The sequence below is a fragment of the Salvelinus sp. IW2-2015 genome, linkage group LG4q.1:29 (assembly GCF_002910315.2).
Source record: "Salvelinus sp. IW2-2015 linkage group LG4q.1:29, ASM291031v2, whole genome shotgun sequence".
Classification (NCBI taxonomy): domain Eukaryota; kingdom Metazoa; phylum Chordata; class Actinopteri; order Salmoniformes; family Salmonidae; genus Salvelinus; species Salvelinus sp. IW2-2015.
Window position 1 is genome coordinate 23,758,347 of NC_036842.1, and position 18,054 is coordinate 23,776,400.

The 18,054-nt window shown below is 41.2% G+C and overlaps 1 protein-coding gene across 1 annotated transcript in view; it reads right to left on the reverse strand.

Annotated features, from left to right (window-relative positions):
* Nucleotides 1-1,179: 1,179 nt before the first annotated feature.
* The window catches only part of LOC111961697 (neural proliferation differentiation and control protein 1), a 41,390-nt gene continuing 24,515 nt past the window's right edge, over nt 1,180-18,054 (reverse strand). The window contains exons 3-9 of the mRNA XM_023984158.2: nt 6,600-6,701; nt 6,237-6,443; nt 3,260-3,326; nt 2,814-2,898; nt 2,125-2,204; nt 1,891-1,990; nt 1,180-1,701 (exon numbers count right to left, since the gene is read on the reverse strand). Of these exons, the coding sequence (XP_023839926.1) occupies nt 1,621-1,701; nt 1,891-1,990; nt 2,125-2,204; nt 2,814-2,898; nt 3,260-3,326; nt 6,237-6,443; nt 6,600-6,701 (722 nt within the window). The 3' untranslated portion in view covers nt 1,180-1,620. The remainder of the gene's footprint in view (nt 1,702-1,890; nt 1,991-2,124; nt 2,205-2,813; nt 2,899-3,259; nt 3,327-6,236; nt 6,444-6,599; nt 6,702-18,054) is intronic.

Below are 18,054 nucleotides of genomic sequence, written 5' to 3' on the forward strand. Positions count from 1 at the left end.
GAATGACACACATAAACACAAGGAGAAAAATGTGTGGGAGGATGCTGCGGTGGACTGACCTGTTGATCTTGCTAATGTTAGCTAGCTACATCGTTGACACTGCATCTAGCTTAGACAGCTTGTAATGGCAACCTAATGTGAAGCTATACTGAACGAAAATATGAACGCAACATGTAAACTGTTGGTCTCATGTTTCATGAGCTGAAATAAAAGATCCCAGAAATTTTTCGGACGTACAAAAAAGGTATTAATCTACATTTTTTTGCAAAAATGTATTTACATCCCTGTTAGTGATAATTTCTCCTTTACCAAAATAATCCATCCACCTGACAGGTGTGTCTTTACCAACAAGCTGATTAAACAGCATGCTCATTACACAGGTGCACCTTGTGCTGGGGACAATAAAAGGCCACTAAAATGCGCAGTTGTGTCACACAACACAATGCCACAGATGTCTCAAGTTGAGGGAGTGTGCTGACTGCAGGAATGTCCACCAGAGGTCATATGGGGAGCTAAAAACATGAGATTAAACTTTTTCTGTCACATTCTGGGTCAGCCAAAGCTAGCTAGTTAGCTAGCTAGCTACTTAGCCATTTGATTTGCACTTGTCCTCAAAACACAATTTCAACAACAGAATAATATATTAGAAATTACTTATATTACTTCATAAATATATAATATTACAAAGGCAGAAGGTAATTAAAGTGCAACTTACCTCTGATCGAGTCTGGCTAAGAACCCAAGAACAAAAATATGAAAACGTGCGCTTCCCTTCGAGAGCCGTGGTGGAGATAAAACTGGGTTTGATGGACAACTTTGAGAGCCAATGGACTTAAGAGTTTGATGACAACCTATTTTGAATACATTTCAGTGGTCAAGTGGTTGTGAAACGTTCATACAGACGTACAGTATCGTGTCATGTAAAAAATGTAATCCGACAGCGACAATTTTATAATATAAATCTATGTAACTAAAATAATTTGGTAAAATGTAATGGAGTAAAAAATAAGTTACTTCCTTCAGAAATTACTTGAGTAAGAGTAAAAGTACAGCCCACAGAGATTAACTAGAAATGTACTCGTTTCTCAAAGGACATTAGTGGACCAGATTCAAACCCATGCCTACTCTAGCATATGTTTACCGTTGTCAGCGGCTGTACCCACTGGACCACACAGGCACTGCGATAACCACCAATTTATTTTGCTTATTGTTTGCCTTGAACATATAATACAACAATTAATCAGTGGACCTACAGTCTAAATTATTGTATAGCCTACAAAACACTGCTTCCAGCTGCTCCCTGGTATTGATTCTCAATATTAAATAGACATTCAATTCCTCCTGCTGCAGATAATTTTCCTTCTGCAACGAAATGCGTCAAATTAAGATCCGACATCTGTATAAACCTGTCCAGTTTTGAGAGAGCAGCCTGATTGGAGAGTTAAGGTGGTCTTTTCCAGAGTACAAGAAATTGTCTGTGTGTGTGTAGGTTTGTATTATGTTTTAATTGGGTGTATGTTTCTGTGTGTGTGTGTGTGTTTGTGAATGTGTGTGTGTGTGTGTGTGTGTGTGTGTGTGTGTGTGTGGGTGGTGTCTGTGTGTGCCAGCATGCATTAAAACCTATGGAAGTCCCTTGGGATTCCCTTGGTAGTATAGGGTAGAGTCGTCAAACAAAGGATTTTTCACTTCCATCTCTCCAGTCTGCAATGAAATAAAAACTGTTGTTAAAAGCCAAACAAACACAGTCATCATCAATATGAATAGTGTGTAAAACAAGGACAGAATTTGTGTGAATATATTATGTGTTTGTGCCTGAGTGTGTGTGTGTGTGTGTGTGTGTGCATGTCTGAGTGCGAGTGCATGTGTGTGTGTGTGTCCTAGTACACCCACCGGTGCAAGGCCAGGGCACTCGTACACAGTGAAGTCTCCGCCCACTTCTTCCTCATCTGATGTGACTTCTGAGTCAGTGACTTTCGTCTCCGATTTATGTCTGAAAAACAACAGAATCCACCAAGATGAATATGTGTGTGTGTATTCATATTTGAATGAAACTGAATTGTCGGACAGGTAGAGAGAGAGAAAGGACGCGAGACCAAAAGGGGCAGGAGGAGGAGTAGAGCTCACTTTTCCATGGAGAGCATCTGCTGTTTCTGATGCTGGTAGTGGTACATCTGAGCACTCTGGGCCAACTTCTTATCCCCCGACTGAGGAGAAAAGCGAGAAGCAGAGGAGAGACCAATGAAAACCACCCTCAGCGGAGAGGAAAAGCAGAGAAGAGGCAAAGCCTGAAAATTGGATGCTTACGTCACAGACATCCTGTGGTCAAATCACATTGACAGAAGGAAATTAATCATACAAAAAATAGTCTAGTCGCTTATTTACACACATATAGGGCCGGTATCCCGGACATAGATTAAGGCTAATCCTGGTCTAAAATGCATGTTCAAAATAGGGATCTTATATTCAAAGTGCTTCTTCGTCCAGGACTAAGCTTAAAGACAAACTTCAGCCATTTTTGAACGTTTCCTGTTGAAAAACAATATCCCCTGTATAAATACAGTAATGTACACACACTTATGGGTACACAAATATGTTTTGAGCAAAACTTTGTTTTTGGACACAATTGCAAACTTCAAGAGTTGGCCATTCAAGGAGCTGGTCTGATGAGTTTACTCTGATGTCATCTTGATTGTGGAAACAACAGAGGACCAAAGAGAAAAGGGTCTAATCTGGGTCTGGGTAATATGGAATAGACTCCTAATGTATTTAGCTGAGGTGGATGTATTGTGCCCCATGCGGAACAATGCACTTACTGAAGTCCTGTTGGCTGTTCCATTTCCATTGCTTCCAAATGCAGGGTAATCTACCTTCTGGGCCAGACGTGATTCCTTCTGCAACCTGAAGGGTGCAACATTATTCTGAGCCATTAGAGACTAGGGAGACTGGAGCAGGAACAGTAGGCAAAATATATTTTTTAAAACATCTGCATTATGGACACATCCCAATAGCGCAATATTCCCTATATAGTGCACTACTTTGACCAAAGCTTTATGGATCCTGGTCCAAAGTGGTGCAATTTGGGATGCATCATAACAGTGCAGTGCTTAAATTGATCCTTTATAAAAATGTGTTGGAAAATGATTTAACATGCTCTAACAAAAACAACACTTGACAGTAAAACAATAGAAGGGAGTCTAGCACATCTTAGTTGTCAAATTAAATAATAACATATTGATATTGTTACTGTCTGATGTCTTACCTTACCCAGCAAACTGTAGCCAAGATCAGGGCCACAGTGCCAAAGATGATACACACAGAGATCATAACTGCAGAGGTCGAAACAAACAGAGAAGGGGATAGAGTGAAGACAAGATACCCATAAAAGGAGGAGAAATTATGAAATTGTGTGTGACTGCAGATGAAATCTAACCACTTTCAAATCTATTCCCTTCAGAAAGTACTCAGACCCCTTCACTTTTTCCACATTTTGTAACGTTACAGCCTTACTAAAAAAATACTTACTTATTTTTTCCCCTTATCTACACACAATACCCCATAATGGCAAAGCAAAAACAGGTTTAGAAATGTTTGCACATTTGTTAAAAAAAAAAAAAACTGAAATACCTTATTTACATAAGTATTCAGACTCTTTGCTATGAGACTCGAAATTGAGCTCAGGTGCATCCTGTTTCCATTGATCATCCTTGAGATGTTTCTCAAATTTGAATTGGAGTCCATCTGTGGTAAATTCAATTGATTGGACATGATTTGGAAAGGCACACACACCTGTCTACAGTGGGGCAAAAAAGTATTTAGTCAGCCACCTTGTGCAAGTTTCCCACTTAAAAAGATGGAGAGGCTGTAATTTTCATCATAGGTACTTCAACTATGACAGACAAAATGAGAAGAAAAAAAATCCAGAAAATCACATTGTAGGCTTTTTAATGAATTTATTTGCAAATTATGGTGGAAAATAAGTATTTGGTCACCTACAAACAAGCAAGATTTCTGGCTCTCACAGACCTGTAACTTCTTCTTTAAGAGGCTCCTCTGTCCTCCACTCGTTCCCTGTATTAATGGCACTGTTTGAACTTGTTATCAGTATAAAATACACCTGTCCACAACCTCAAACAGTCACACTCCAAACTCCACTATGGCCAAGACCAAAGAGCTGTCAAAGGACACCAGAAACAAAATTGTAGACCTGCACCAGGCTGGGAAGACTGAATCTGCAATAGGTAAGCAGCTTGGTTTGAAGAAATCAACTGTGGGAGCAATTATTAGGAAATGGAAGACATACAAGACCACTGATAATCTCCCTCGATCTGGGGCTCCACAAAAGATCTCACCCCGTGGGGTCAAAATGATCACAAGAACGGTGAGAAAAAATCCCAGAACCACACGGGGGGACCTAGTGAATGACCTGCAGAGAGCTGGGACAAAAGTAACAAAGCCTACCATCAGTAACACCTACGCCGCCAGGGACTCAAATCCTGCAGTGCCAGACGTGTCCCCCTGCTTAAGCCAGTACATGTCAGGCACGTCTGAGGTTTGCTAGAGAGCATTTGGATGATCAAGAAGAAGACTGGGAGAATGTCATATGGTCAGATGAAACCAAAATATAACTTTTTGGTAAAAACTCAACTCGTTGTGTTTGGAGGACAAAGAATGCTGAGTTGCATCCAAAGAACACCATACCTACTGTGAAGCATGGGGTGGAAACATCATGCTTTGGGGCTGTTTTTCTGCAAAGGGACCAGGACGACTGATCCGTGTAAAGGACAGAATGAATGGGGCCATGTATCGTGAGATTTTGAGTGAAAACCTCCTTCCATCAGCAAGGGCATTGAAGATGAAACGTGGCTGGGTCTTTCAGCATGACAATGATCCAAACACACCGCCCGGGCAACGAAGGAGTGGCTTCGTAAGAAGCATTTCAAGGTCCTGGAGTGGCCTAGCCAGTCTCCAGATCTCAACCCCATAGAAAATCTTTGGAGGGAGTTGAAAGTCGTGTTGCCCAGCAACAGCCCCAAAACATCACTGCTCTAGAGGAGATCTGCATGGAGGAATGGGCCAAAATACCAGCAACAGTGTGTGAAAACCTTGTGAAGACTTACAGAAAACGTTTGACCTCTGTCATTGCCAACAAAGGGTATATAACAAAGTATTGAGATAAACTTTTGTTATTGACCAAATACTTATTTTCCACCATAATTTGGAAAATAAATTCATAAAAAATCCTACAATGTGATTTTCTGGATTTTTGTTTCTCATTTTGTCTGTCATAGTTGAAATGTACCTATGATGAAAATTACAGGCCTCTCTTATATTTTTAAGTGGGAGAACTTGCACAATTGGTGGCTGACTAAATACTTTTTTGCCCCACTGTATATAAGGTCCCACAGTTGACAGTGCATGTCAGAGCAAAAACCATGCCATGAGGAAGGAATTGTCCGTAGAGCTCCGAGACAGGATTGTGTCGAGGCACAGATCTGGGGAAGGGTACCAAAACATTTCTGCAGCATTGAAGGTCCCCAAGAACACAGTGGCCTCCATCATCCAATCAAGAAGTTTCGAACCGCCAAGACTCTTCCTAGAGCTGGCCGCCCAGCCAGACTGAGCAATCGGGGGAGAAGGACCTTGGTCAGGAAGGTGACCAAGAACCCGATGGTCACTCTGACAAAGCTCCAGAGTTCCTCTGTGGAGATGGGAGAACCTTCCAGAAGGACAACCATCTCTGCAGCACTCCACCAATCAGGCCTTTAGAGTGGCCAGACGGAAGCCACTCCTCAGTGACGGCCCATGACAGCCCGCTTGGAGTTTGCCAAAAGGCACCTAAAGGACTCTCAGACCATGAGAAACAAGATTCTCTGGTCTAATGAAACCAAGATTGAATTCTTTGGACTGAATGCCAAGCGTCACATCTGGAGAAAACCAGGCAACACTTATCACCTAGCCAATACCATCCCTACGGTGAAGCATGGTGGTGGCAGCATCATGCTGTGGGGATGTTTTTCAGCGGCAAGGAATGGGAGACTAGTCAGGATCGAGGGAAAGATGAACGTAGCAAAGTACAGAGAGATTCTTGATGAAAACCTGCTCCAGAGCGCTCAGGACCTCAGACTGGTGCGAAGGTTCACCTTCCAACAGGACAACAACCCTAAGTGCACTTAGTAGAGCTGGCCTGGTCTCACGCCACAAATGTGTCACTACTTTCAACTAATAAAGACACTTACTGACAAGGAGACTGTCCTTGGAGGGGTATGGGATGGCTATGGGGCCTCCAGGTCCCCCCGGTCCCACCCTCTCCAGAGCCCCAGGGTCAGGCTGCGGGGTCCGGGTAGAGGGGTGGGCGGTAGTGGGCTGCTCCGCAGAAGGTTGGGCCTTGCCTCTCTGTCTGGGAGACTTTGTCTGAGTCATAGGAACTGCCTTGGAGGGGGTGTCTGGGAGAGAGAGCGAATAAGAGAGCGGAAGAGAGAGACAGAGACATTGTTATTATTGTGGTGTAGATAACGTTTTATATATAGCGACACGCATCTATGGAAAAGTAACTGAAACGTAATACAATTCAGAGAAATGCATACGGAATGTAGGCTCACCTGATTGTTTTGATTGTTTGACCTCAGACACTTCCTGTTTGGCAATGACTGATTGAAGGAAGTCAATTTCTTCATCTAGATTAGAGAAGGCTGTCACTTTACCTGAGGAGAAAGACATTGGCAGATAAGAGTGAGTCCATATGAACATCATGCCTTTGTTCAGGATATCTTCTTATATGTATGTATATTGTGCTTCTACATTTGTGAGTTTTGTATTTGTATTTATTAAGGATCCCCATTAGTTCCTGCCAAGGCAGCAGGTACTCATCCTGGGGTCCCACAACATTAAGGCAGTTAACTAAATTAAAAATATTACATGACATTCATAATGATTTTCACAACACATTAATAACCTCTACTTAACACCCATCCCGGATCCGGGAGCATCCTCATCAGTAAAAGCTGACTAGCATAGCCTAGCATAGCGCCACAAGTAAATAATAGCATATAAATATCATGAAATCACAAGTCCAATACAGCAAATGAAAAATAAACATCTTGTGAATCCAGCCATCATTTCCGATTTTTAAAATGTTTTACAGCGAAAACACAATATGTATTTCTATTAGCTAACCACAATAGCCAAAGACTCAACCACATATTTTCACCATATTTCTACCGCATAGGTAGCTTTCACAAAACCGACCAAATATAGATATAATTAGTCACTAACCAAGAAACAACTTCATCAGATGACAGTCTTATAACATGTTATACAATAAATTTATGTTTTGTTCGAAATGTGCATATTTGAGGTATAAATCATAGTTTTACATTGCAGCTACCATCAAAAATATCACCAAAGCAGCCAGAATAATTAGAGAGCAACGTGAAATACTTAAATACTCATCATAAAACATTTATGAAAAATACATGGTGTACAGCAAATGAAAGACAAACATCTTGTGAATCGAGCCAATATTTCAGATTTTTTAAGTGTTTTGCAGCGAAAACACAATATAGAATTATATTAGCTTACCACAATAGCCAAACACACAACCGCATTTATTCACCACATAGATAGCATTCGCAAAAACCAGCAAAAGATATAAAATGAATCACTAACCTTGACCAACTTCATCAGATGACAGTCTTATAACATCACTTTATACAATACACTTATGTTTTGTTCGAAAATGTGCATATTTAGAGCTGCAAACCGTGGTTATACATTGTGAATATGTAGCATCGATTCACCAGAATGTCCGGAGCTATTTTGGACACTCACCTAATCTGACCAAAGAACTCATCATAAACTTTACATAAAAATACTTGTTGTATGGCAAATGAAAGATACACTGGTTCTTATTGCAACCGCCAATGTTAGATTTTTAAAATAACTTTACCATAACAAACAGCTTGCGTTATTGCGAGACAGCGCCCGCCAAAACGGCAAGAGAATAGGGATCAACATTTTCCACAGAAATACGAAATAACATCATAAATTGTTCTTACTTTTGTTGAGCTTCCATCAGAATCTTGTACAAGGAGTCCTAGGTCGAGGATAAATCGTTGTTTGGTTTAGAATGTCCTTTCTCCTGTCTAATCGTGCAACAATGCTAGCCAATGTTGATGACGTTCCCAGTTTCTCTCGACGCAAAGAACGGAAAACTCCAAAAGTCCCAATAAACGTTGAATAAACTGATGAACTCGGTTGAAAAAACTACTTTATGTTTTTCTAATATGTATCAAATAAAAACAGAGCCGGAGATAACCACCGTGTATATACCGAACGCTTTTCAGAAGCCAATGTCGACGTACTTCGCGCACCAGAGAAGACAAGAAATTTCCAGACCTGTCACTCCAAAAGCTCTTGTTCGGCCTCAGATCAAGCTAGACACCCCATTCCACCTTCCACTGCCTGTTGACATCTAGTGGAAGGCGTATGAAGTGCATGCATATCGATAAATATTAGGCAATTGAATACGCAGGCCCTGGAACAGAGCATCGTTTTCAGATTTTTCACTTCCTATATGGAAGTTTGCTGCAAAATGAGTTCTGTTTTACTTACAGATAATTCAAACAGTTTTAGAAACTTGAGTGTTTTTTATCCAATAGTAATAATAATATGCATATTGTACGATCTAGAATAGAGTACGAGGCAGTTTAAAACTTCTTGCCACTAGGGGGGTGCATTCGACATAGTCCAAATTCGTCCTCAAATTAAACTGCCTCGTACTCAATTCTTGCTCGTACAATATGCATATTATTATTACTATTGGATAGAAAACACTCTCTAGTTTCTAAAACCGTTTGAATTTGTCTGTGGGTGTATGTCAGAATTCAGAATTGTACTGGCTGTTCTGAGACCTGTGTATTAATTTGCCTGTCCTCTTTTGGTTGAGATGCACTGCATACGCCTTCCCCTGGGTGTCAGCGAATAGGGAGACTTGAAATGGACTCTCTGCGTAGTTCCCAAAGGTTATACATTGATTGGAATCAGGTGGCCATTCTTTTGGATCTTCGCTCGGGGCAAAGAGGAGCTTTGCGTATCGTTGTGGAAGCTCTGGTTTTAGCTCCTTAGATAATTCCGGTCATGTTTTTATTCGATATAAGCTTTAAAGACATCATAATCTTGTTATTTTGAACCAAATTATTTCAGTTTATATCAGTTTATTGCGATTTTCTGGCATTTCTTTGTGACGCACTTTCAAGAGTTGGACACTTTCCTGTACATGCCGAACGTTAGTGGCCATTTCGACAGGACAAGAGGACATCTTTCGACAAAAAGACGATTAGACGGAGAAAGGACACATTGCCCAAGATTCTGATGGAAGCTCAGCTAATAGTAAGAACTATTTATGCTGATAAATCGTTGTTCTGTTGAAAAATGTTAAACGCATAAGCTGCCATTTTTTGGGGGGTAGCTTCGCTTTGGCGCAACTTGTATTGCGCAGTAAGGTTAATTTTAAAAAATGTATTGCGATTGCATTAAGAACTAATTTGTCTTTCAAATGCTGTCCACGCTGTATTTTTTAGTCAAGTTTATGATTATTTAATGATTAGACTAAGTCACTCCCAAGATGCGCCCGACATTTTCTGCCCAGTTTAGCTACTTTTCTCATTGTATAACCACGATTTTTGTGGCTAAATATGCACATTTTCGAACAAACTCTATATGCATTGTGTAATATGATGTTACAGGACTGTCATCTGAAGAATTCTGAGAAGGTTAGTGAAAAAATTAATATATTTTGGTGGCGATAACGTTATCGCCCCCTTGCCTTGATTTAATGCTGGTGTGATGTTAGCTCATGTGGTATGCTAAATATCGATATATTGTGTTTTCGCTGTAAAACACTTAGAAAATCTGAAATATTGTCTGGATTCACAAGATCTGTGTTTTTCAATTGCTGTACGTGTGTATTTTTCAGAAATGTTTTAAGATGAGTAATTAGGTAATACACGTTGCTCTCTGTAGTTATTCTAGTGCCTTTGGTGAGAGTTGTGATGGTGGCTGCAATGTAGAACTGTGATTTATACCTGAAAAATGCAAATTTTTCTAAAAAAACATATGCTATACCCATAAATATGTTATCAGACTGTCATCTTATGAAGTTTGTTCTTGGTTAGTGGCTATAATATAATCTTTATTTAGTCGAATTAGTGATAGCTACTGATGGAGTAAAAAATGGTGGAGTAAAAAAAAGTGGTGTCTTGCTAACGTGGTTAGCTAATAGATTTACATATTGTGTCTTCCTGTAAAACATTTTAAAAATCAGAAATGATGGCTGGATTCACAAGATGTTGGCTTTCATTTGCTGTATGCTGTGTATTTTTCAGAAATGTTTTAGGATGAGTATTTTGGTAATTGACGTCGGTCTCTGTAATTATTCCGGCTGCTTCCAACGCTATTTCTGATTGCAGCTGCAATGTAGGACTGTGATTTATACCTGAAATATGCACATTTTTCAAAAAAACATATGCTATACCATAAATATGTTATCAGACTGTCATCTTATGAAGTTGTTTTCTTGGTTAGTGGCATATATATATTTCTTTATTTAGTCGAATTAGTGATAGCTACTGATGGAGTAAAAAAATGGTGGACAAAAAAAAGTTGTCTTTTGCTATGGTGGTTAGCTAATAGAAATACATATTTTGTCTTCCTGTAAAACATAAAAAAAATCGGAAATGATGGCTGGATTCAAAGAGTCTGTATCTTTCATTTGGTGTCTTGGACTTGTGATTTCATGAACATTTGATTATATGATATCCCTGTAGCTTTAGGCTAGGCTATGCTAGTCAGCTTTTTTGATGGGGGGGATCCCGGATCCGGGTTTGTGACTCTATAAAGATTAATTTGGGCACGATTTTTTCCAAAGTGAAAACAGCGCCCCCCTATTGACAAGTGTGTGTGCCCTCAGGCCACTACAGGCCACTACCACACAATACAAAATCCATGTGCACGTGTGTATAGAGGGAATGAGTTATCATGTGTCTGTGCCTGAGTGTGTGTCTATTCACAGTCCCCGCTGTTCCATAAGGTATATTTTTTAAATGTTTTTTAAAATCTGATTCTACTGCTTGGATCAGTTACCTGATGTGGAATAGGGTTCCATGACTCTATGTAGCACTGTGCGCCTCCCATAGTCTACTCTGGAATTTGGGATTGTGAAGAGACCTCTTGTGGCATGTCTTGTGGGGTATGCATGGGTGTCCTGACATGCTATTGACATGCTGAATGCACCGAGCTGTCTGTTTTAAACTACTAGAACACAGCTCGGTGCATTCAGCATGTCAATACTTCTTACAAAAACAAGTAGTGATGAAGTCAATCTCTCCTCTACTTTGAGCCAAGAGAGTTTGACATGCATCTTATTAATGTTAGCTCTCCATGTACATTTAAGGGCCAGCTGTGCTGCCCTGTTCTGAGCCAATTGTAATTTTCCTAAGTCCCTCTTTGTGGCACCTGAACAGTAGTCCGGGTGCAACAAAACTAGGTGCTTGTAGGACCTTGTAAGTGTTGTTAAGAAGGCAGAGCAGTGCTTTATTATTGACAGACTTATCCCCATATTAGCTAGTGTTGCATCAACATGTTTTGACTATGACAGTTTACAACCCAGGGTTACTGCAAGCAGTTTAGTCACCTCAAATTGCTCCACTTCCACATTATTCATTACAAGATTAGTTGAGGTTTAGAATTTAGTGAATGATTTGTCCCAAATACAATACTAAGTTTTTGAAATAATTAAGACTAACTTATTTCTTGCCACCCATTCTAAAACTAACTGCAACTCTTTGTCACTCGCTTTAGTAGCTGATGTGTATAGTGTTGAGTCATCCGCATACATAGACACACTGGCTTTCAGTGGTATGTCACTGGTAAAGATTGGAAAAAAAGTAAAGGGCCTAGACAGCTGCCCTGGGGAATTAATTATTCTACCTGGATTATGTTGGAGAGGCTTCAATTAAAGAACACCCTTTGTGTTCTGTTAGACAAGTAACTCTTTATCTACAATAGAGCAGGGGATGTAAAGCCATAACACGCAAGTTTTTCCAGCAGCAGATTATGATCGATAATGTCAAAAGCTGCACAAGTCTTTATCATCAATTTCTCTCAGCCAATCATCAGTCATTTGTGTTAGTGCCATGCATGTTGAATGCCTTTCCCTATATGCGTGCTGAAAGTCTGTTGTCAATTTGTTTACTGTAAAATGGCATTGTATCTGGTTCAACAGAATTTTTTCCAAAAGTTTACTAAGGGTTGGTAACAGGATGATCGGTCTGCTATTTGAGCCAGTAAAGGGTGCTTTACTATTCTTGGTTAGCGGAATGACTTTTGCTTCCCTCCAGGCCTGAGGGCACACACTTTCTTGTAGGCTTAGAATGAAGATATGGCAAATAGGAGTGGCAATATCGTCCGCTATTATCCTCAGAAATGTTCCATCCAAGTTGTCACCCAGGTGGCTTGTCATTGTTGATAAACAAAAATATATTTTCACCTCTTCCACACTCACTTTTCGGAATTCAAAGTTACAATGCTTGTCTTTCATAATTTGGTCAGTTAGTGTTTACCTATTTAGTAGTGTTTGTTGCTGGCATTTCATGCCTACATTTGCTAATCTTGCCGACGAAAAAAATCATTAAAGTAGTTGGCAATATCAGTGTGTTTTATGATGAATGAGTCACCTGATTCAATGAATGATGGAGGGGAGTTTACCTTTTTGCTCAAAATGTCATTTAAGGTGGTAACCATATAACTGAGAACAGAGTGTGGGCGTGAAAGAGCAAGCATTAGAAGAAACAGGACATCCTGTTGTGTGACTGCAAGCGCATGAAGCAACCCATGAGAGAGCCAGTGAGTGTGTGTGTGTGCGCGTGTGTGTGTCTGTATAAATGTGTTTGTGTGATCGAGAGTGTGCCGGTGTGTTGTTTGTTTGGGCAACAGTGAAAGAGAGACAAAACCAGGGTGTTGTTTAACAGCTCTTTTGGCCAGACAGTAGGCCACATTCCAGGACTAGGCCACAGTTCTCCCTGGTTACCGGTATACATAGTGTGTGTGTGGCCAGGGGTTGAAGCACCGCAGGGGGCTTGTGCAATCACCCTGCCCCTCTGTCTTGGCCCTGCTCCCTCTCACACACAAGTCCCTAAATCTCACTCAGCTGAGTGCTAATGGTGATGATAATCTCTCCCTCCCCAAGGTTATTCTAAAAGACCAGGGAGTTCTACACTGTTTACGTGATAAGCTAAATATGATTCAGATTCAATATTTAATTACTATAGTGAGACATCATGAGCCATATCACCAACTAAGCCACTTCTTTGAATATGCTTAGTAATGTCTCATTGTGTTTGTATTAGCATGAGCGCCGTGCTATTAATGATTAAGGTGTTGTCCTCTACAGAAGGGTGGCCATCTGGCGGTGGTAATGTGCGTGATATGATGTGACGGCACTTTCAGTCTGTGCTTTGTTACTTTCTCACCCCCCCTCTATCCCATTTAGTGTGATCCACAGCAGGTGTCAGTGGGGGTGGGTCATGCCATCTGTACTTTGCAGGTGGTGGAGTGCTCCAAGTGTGCCAGTGTACCTGCCAGCAAGAACACTTTATACCCTACTTTGTTAGCTAACTTAAACATCTGAGGAAAATGTCAACATTTGAAAGAAAAGGAGAACATTCCTGAGATATTGTGTTGGCATGAGTACTTGAGTGAGAGGGTACATAGAAGAATCAGTGAGCATGAACCACAAAAAAGGGAGCATAAGGGTATGCATTTATATATGTTTGTTTGAGTGGGAGTGTGTAGTAGATAGAGAAAACAAGAACGGGGAAATTGATGTGTGTGTGTGTGTGTGTGTGTGTGTGTGTGTCAGTAAACCCTCACACACTGACTAAGCATACAGCTCTCCATGCATCAGAGAGGAGGTTTTGGCACCAGGTTGATAATTAACCATAACTCAAGAGGTGCCAAGAGGGATGTAAGGTGCACTAGCCTTGAGCACGGGTGAGTGAGGGCTTGACAACGCGCTGGGTTGGAAATGACAGCGATTAGTGTGGACAAAATGGAGGAAATTGAGAAAAAGGTGGGGGGAGGTTAGTAGTACAGAATTAGGCAGACCATGATTGATTGCACACTCCAGCACAGTAGGTGGCGGCATGCACCTTAAACGTTTGTTTGCGGACTGCCATGGTATCATAGAAGTAGAAGAAGAGGGATGTAAGTTTATGAAAACAAACACTAAACAGTCAGACTCTCTTATTCCTATCATTTCCATCCACCCTTTCCCACCCTGGCTGGGCGTTAGTCATACATCAGGACAACGCATTCAGTTTCCCATCACAACATAAAGACCGAATCTGTCATTTGTATTTACAGTCAAAGGGGCTGCCCTGCTCTTGTTTGTGAACTGAAGGAATGGGTCTTGAAGGCGAATAAAAGTATCTAATGGATGTGTAAATTAAACTTACTGACACTTTTTCTAATTGTTTACCAGATTGAATGAGTATAATACCTGACCGAATAGTTGAATTCAGACCCACACATGACCAAACACTATGCATTATTTCATCAATACATGGCTTCCAATAGTACAAAAATATTAGTCTCACTAGCTAGGTTTCCATCCAATTGGCGACAGATTTTCATGCAAATATTTTAGAGTCGGCATTAAAAAAAAAGCACTTTTTTTCCCATTAGTATATTTACATCAAATAGACTTGGGGAATTTCTCAGGGGTTCATTCTTAGGGTCTACTGCTGCCCTCTTGTGGCTATGAGAACAATGTGCCGATTTCTACCTTGTCAGCTCAGGGATTCAATCTAGCAACCTTTCGGTTACTGGCCCAATGCTCTAACCACTAGGCTACCTCCATACAGTGCATTAGGTTAGATGGGCAATCATTGTCACTGGAATGTTAGCAGCTATAGCTTCTTCTTGACCACACATGGTAAAGCTTGTTGACCCAAGCCTATATTTGGGTCAGAGGTACTTGGTCAACATCCATAACATGTCTTGGTTAACTATTCCATCCTCAACATTGCAACAACCCATTTCTCTCTCCATGGTGACACTCATCATAGCTATGTAAAACACAGCATAAAACACATTTTCAAGTGAATTTTTCCTGAACACCAAATTCCCAAGAGTACTGTCCCTTGTACAGGTGTCTATCAAATTCCATCAACCCTAGTAGTCACCATGTTAAACAGAATATTGAAATAAATCACAAGGACTTCACTATTTTTAAATGAACATCACTACCACTCAACTCATTGACTCCTCAATGCATTTCCCATCAGGACTAACATAGTCAGCGCTCCACACTGAATCAACTAACAGCATGGCATTGAATAACATCCCTGATTCCTAATGGATTGTCAACAGCTGTCATTAGGCTCCATTAGAGAGCTTCATTAGCTTTGCTTAGCCCCCTATGCATCATCCCTCCCCGCACCCCGTCTCTCCCCATCTCTAGAGGGTCTCCCTGTTCCCCATGTCCAGCTTCTGATCGATTATTAGCCCCTAGGTCTGACTCTGGAGGGGTCAGTTTGACCACAGCTTTACCTGCTGTTGATGACCACACGTACACATGGACTCAGGTACCTGTCCCTGTTTCTGGGTAGAGCTCTGCCCTCAGTACATACTGTGTGTATACATATCCAGTTCTCCTGACTGGTTGCCAGCCTTATTACCAGACAGGGCCCATAGCTCCAGTGTTTACCTATGGAAGTGTATGCCTTGATGTCAAACACAGGCTTGTCTTACACACACAAAGAGTACTGTTCACTAACTGTACTCACCTAGCTACTGTTATTTACCTACCCTCTCACCTCTGCTCCTCATGGCGGCCACTGTAAAACCAGTGAATAACAGTACTACTCTTCCCTTTCTGAGAAGATACATATTGTACCTACCACCGGTGGCTGGTGGCACCTTAATTGGGGAGGATGGCTCATAGTAATGACTGGAAAAGTTAATTGAATGGTATCAAACACATCAAACACAGTTTCAAATGCTTAATACCCATTCCATTCACTCAATTTCAGCCATTATTATAAGCCGTCCTCCCCTCACCAGACTCCTGTGGAACCTACCCATGACAACTTTACCTACAAAGCATGGCACCTACACTCACATATCTGTGTATTAGTATGTGTGTGTGCGCGTGTGAAAGAGAAAACAAGAGGTAGTATGCTCATGTATGCGAGTGTGTTTGCGTTTGTGTAAATTTGTAAATGTGTGTATTACATGTTGCTGTGGAGAGTGTATTTGCTTATTTTGTGTACACCAGTGGAGGCTTCTGAGGGGAGAACGGCTCTTAATGACTGGAACGGAGTGAATGGAATGGCATCAAACCATGTGTTTGATGTATTTGATACCATTCCACCTATTCCCCTCCAGACATTATCACAAGCCCGTCCTCCCCAATTAAGGTGCCACCAACCTCCTGTGGTGTATACTGATGTGCATCCTGCTGCTCTCTCATACATAATCTAAGACATCCGAGTTGCTAGATTTAATAATGTATCCGTTTCGGCTCCACTGGGTCACATAAGCCTCTCTCTGGTCCTGCTGTGTCTGGATGGGTTCATCTCTCCATGGACAACAGCCTCTGTCTACATGTGTACTGGAGAAAACATCCATAAGCTTCCTCAATAGACACAGCCTATGGAGATAAGAGATAAGATCATGCTAAAAATAAGCACAAATATGTTTAGCACATAAAAGGAACATAAAAGGTAAGGCTTTGGATGGTGACATGTCCGGATTGCTCTGATTAGGAGCACATCTCCATTGATGTACACCTCATCCTGTACATAGGGGCTGCATCCCAAATGGCACCATATGGGCCCTGGTCAAAAACAGTATGCTATATACAGGTTGTCCTGGATGCAGAACTGAGCGATTTCCCCTTAGATAGGCCAGCTGTAAAGTCAAAATTGGCTATATTTTAAAGATTCATGAAAAAGTGGTCTTAATTTAAGGTTAGGGTTAGGCATTAGGCTTAGCAGTGTGGTTAAGTTTAGGGTTCAGGTTAGGGTAAGGTAAAAAATCTGAATTTATGATTTTGTGGTTGTGCCAGCTAGTGACCACTGCAGAGCTGCCTCCAGAACAAGATTCATGACAAAAACCGCTAACCTGTGCACTATATAGGAAATACGGTACTATTTCAGACATAGCCAGCAGTCTCTGACCACATGGTAGGCTCCCCACAGGGGCAGTTTGTTCTAGCCAGCCCTCACAGGTTTATGTAACCTAGCCCAGTGGTCTTTAGCACTCATACCACACCACCACAACACATTCAAACCACACCATAACACACCACCACAACGACCTGGCCTTCACAATACACACACACACACACACACCATCACACACTACACATCACATCACACACACACACACACACACACACACACACACACACAGCTTCTGCTTTGTGTCAGAATTTCTGCGAATTAGATGCTCCTAGGTTGATAAACTCCCTCCTCAAACAAAGTTCTCGCTCTCCTTTTCATCCGCTCTTATTTTTCTTTCTCTCATATCTCGCTGTGTGATGCCGTGACCCCTAATCTAATGTCCTCTGCTGCAGACCCAACTAAATGATTCATCCTGGAGAGAAAGACACACAGACAGAGAGAGAGGCAAGGTAGAGGTGGCAGGGTAAGAGAGAATATCTCCCACTTCCTCTCTATTTCTCCTCTCCCTCTATTTCTTTCACAAACCATGGCATGCCTTGTAAAATCACAGGACAATAAAAATGAAAAATTGTATTTATTTCCACCGAGCAACACTTTTACAGAATGAAATTAGATTGTATGAAGGAGCCAGGGAGAGATGGAAGGGGAGAGTAACAGAGAGAAAGGGAGATATGCAGGAGAGAGAGATGCATGCAGTACTCCGGGTGATTAAATGCGGTGGTCATCTGTCTGTGGGCAGCAGGAGCGGGGATTAGAGAAACACAGGATCAAACTACAGCGCACAGAGAGAGGGAGAAATAAGGACAGATTG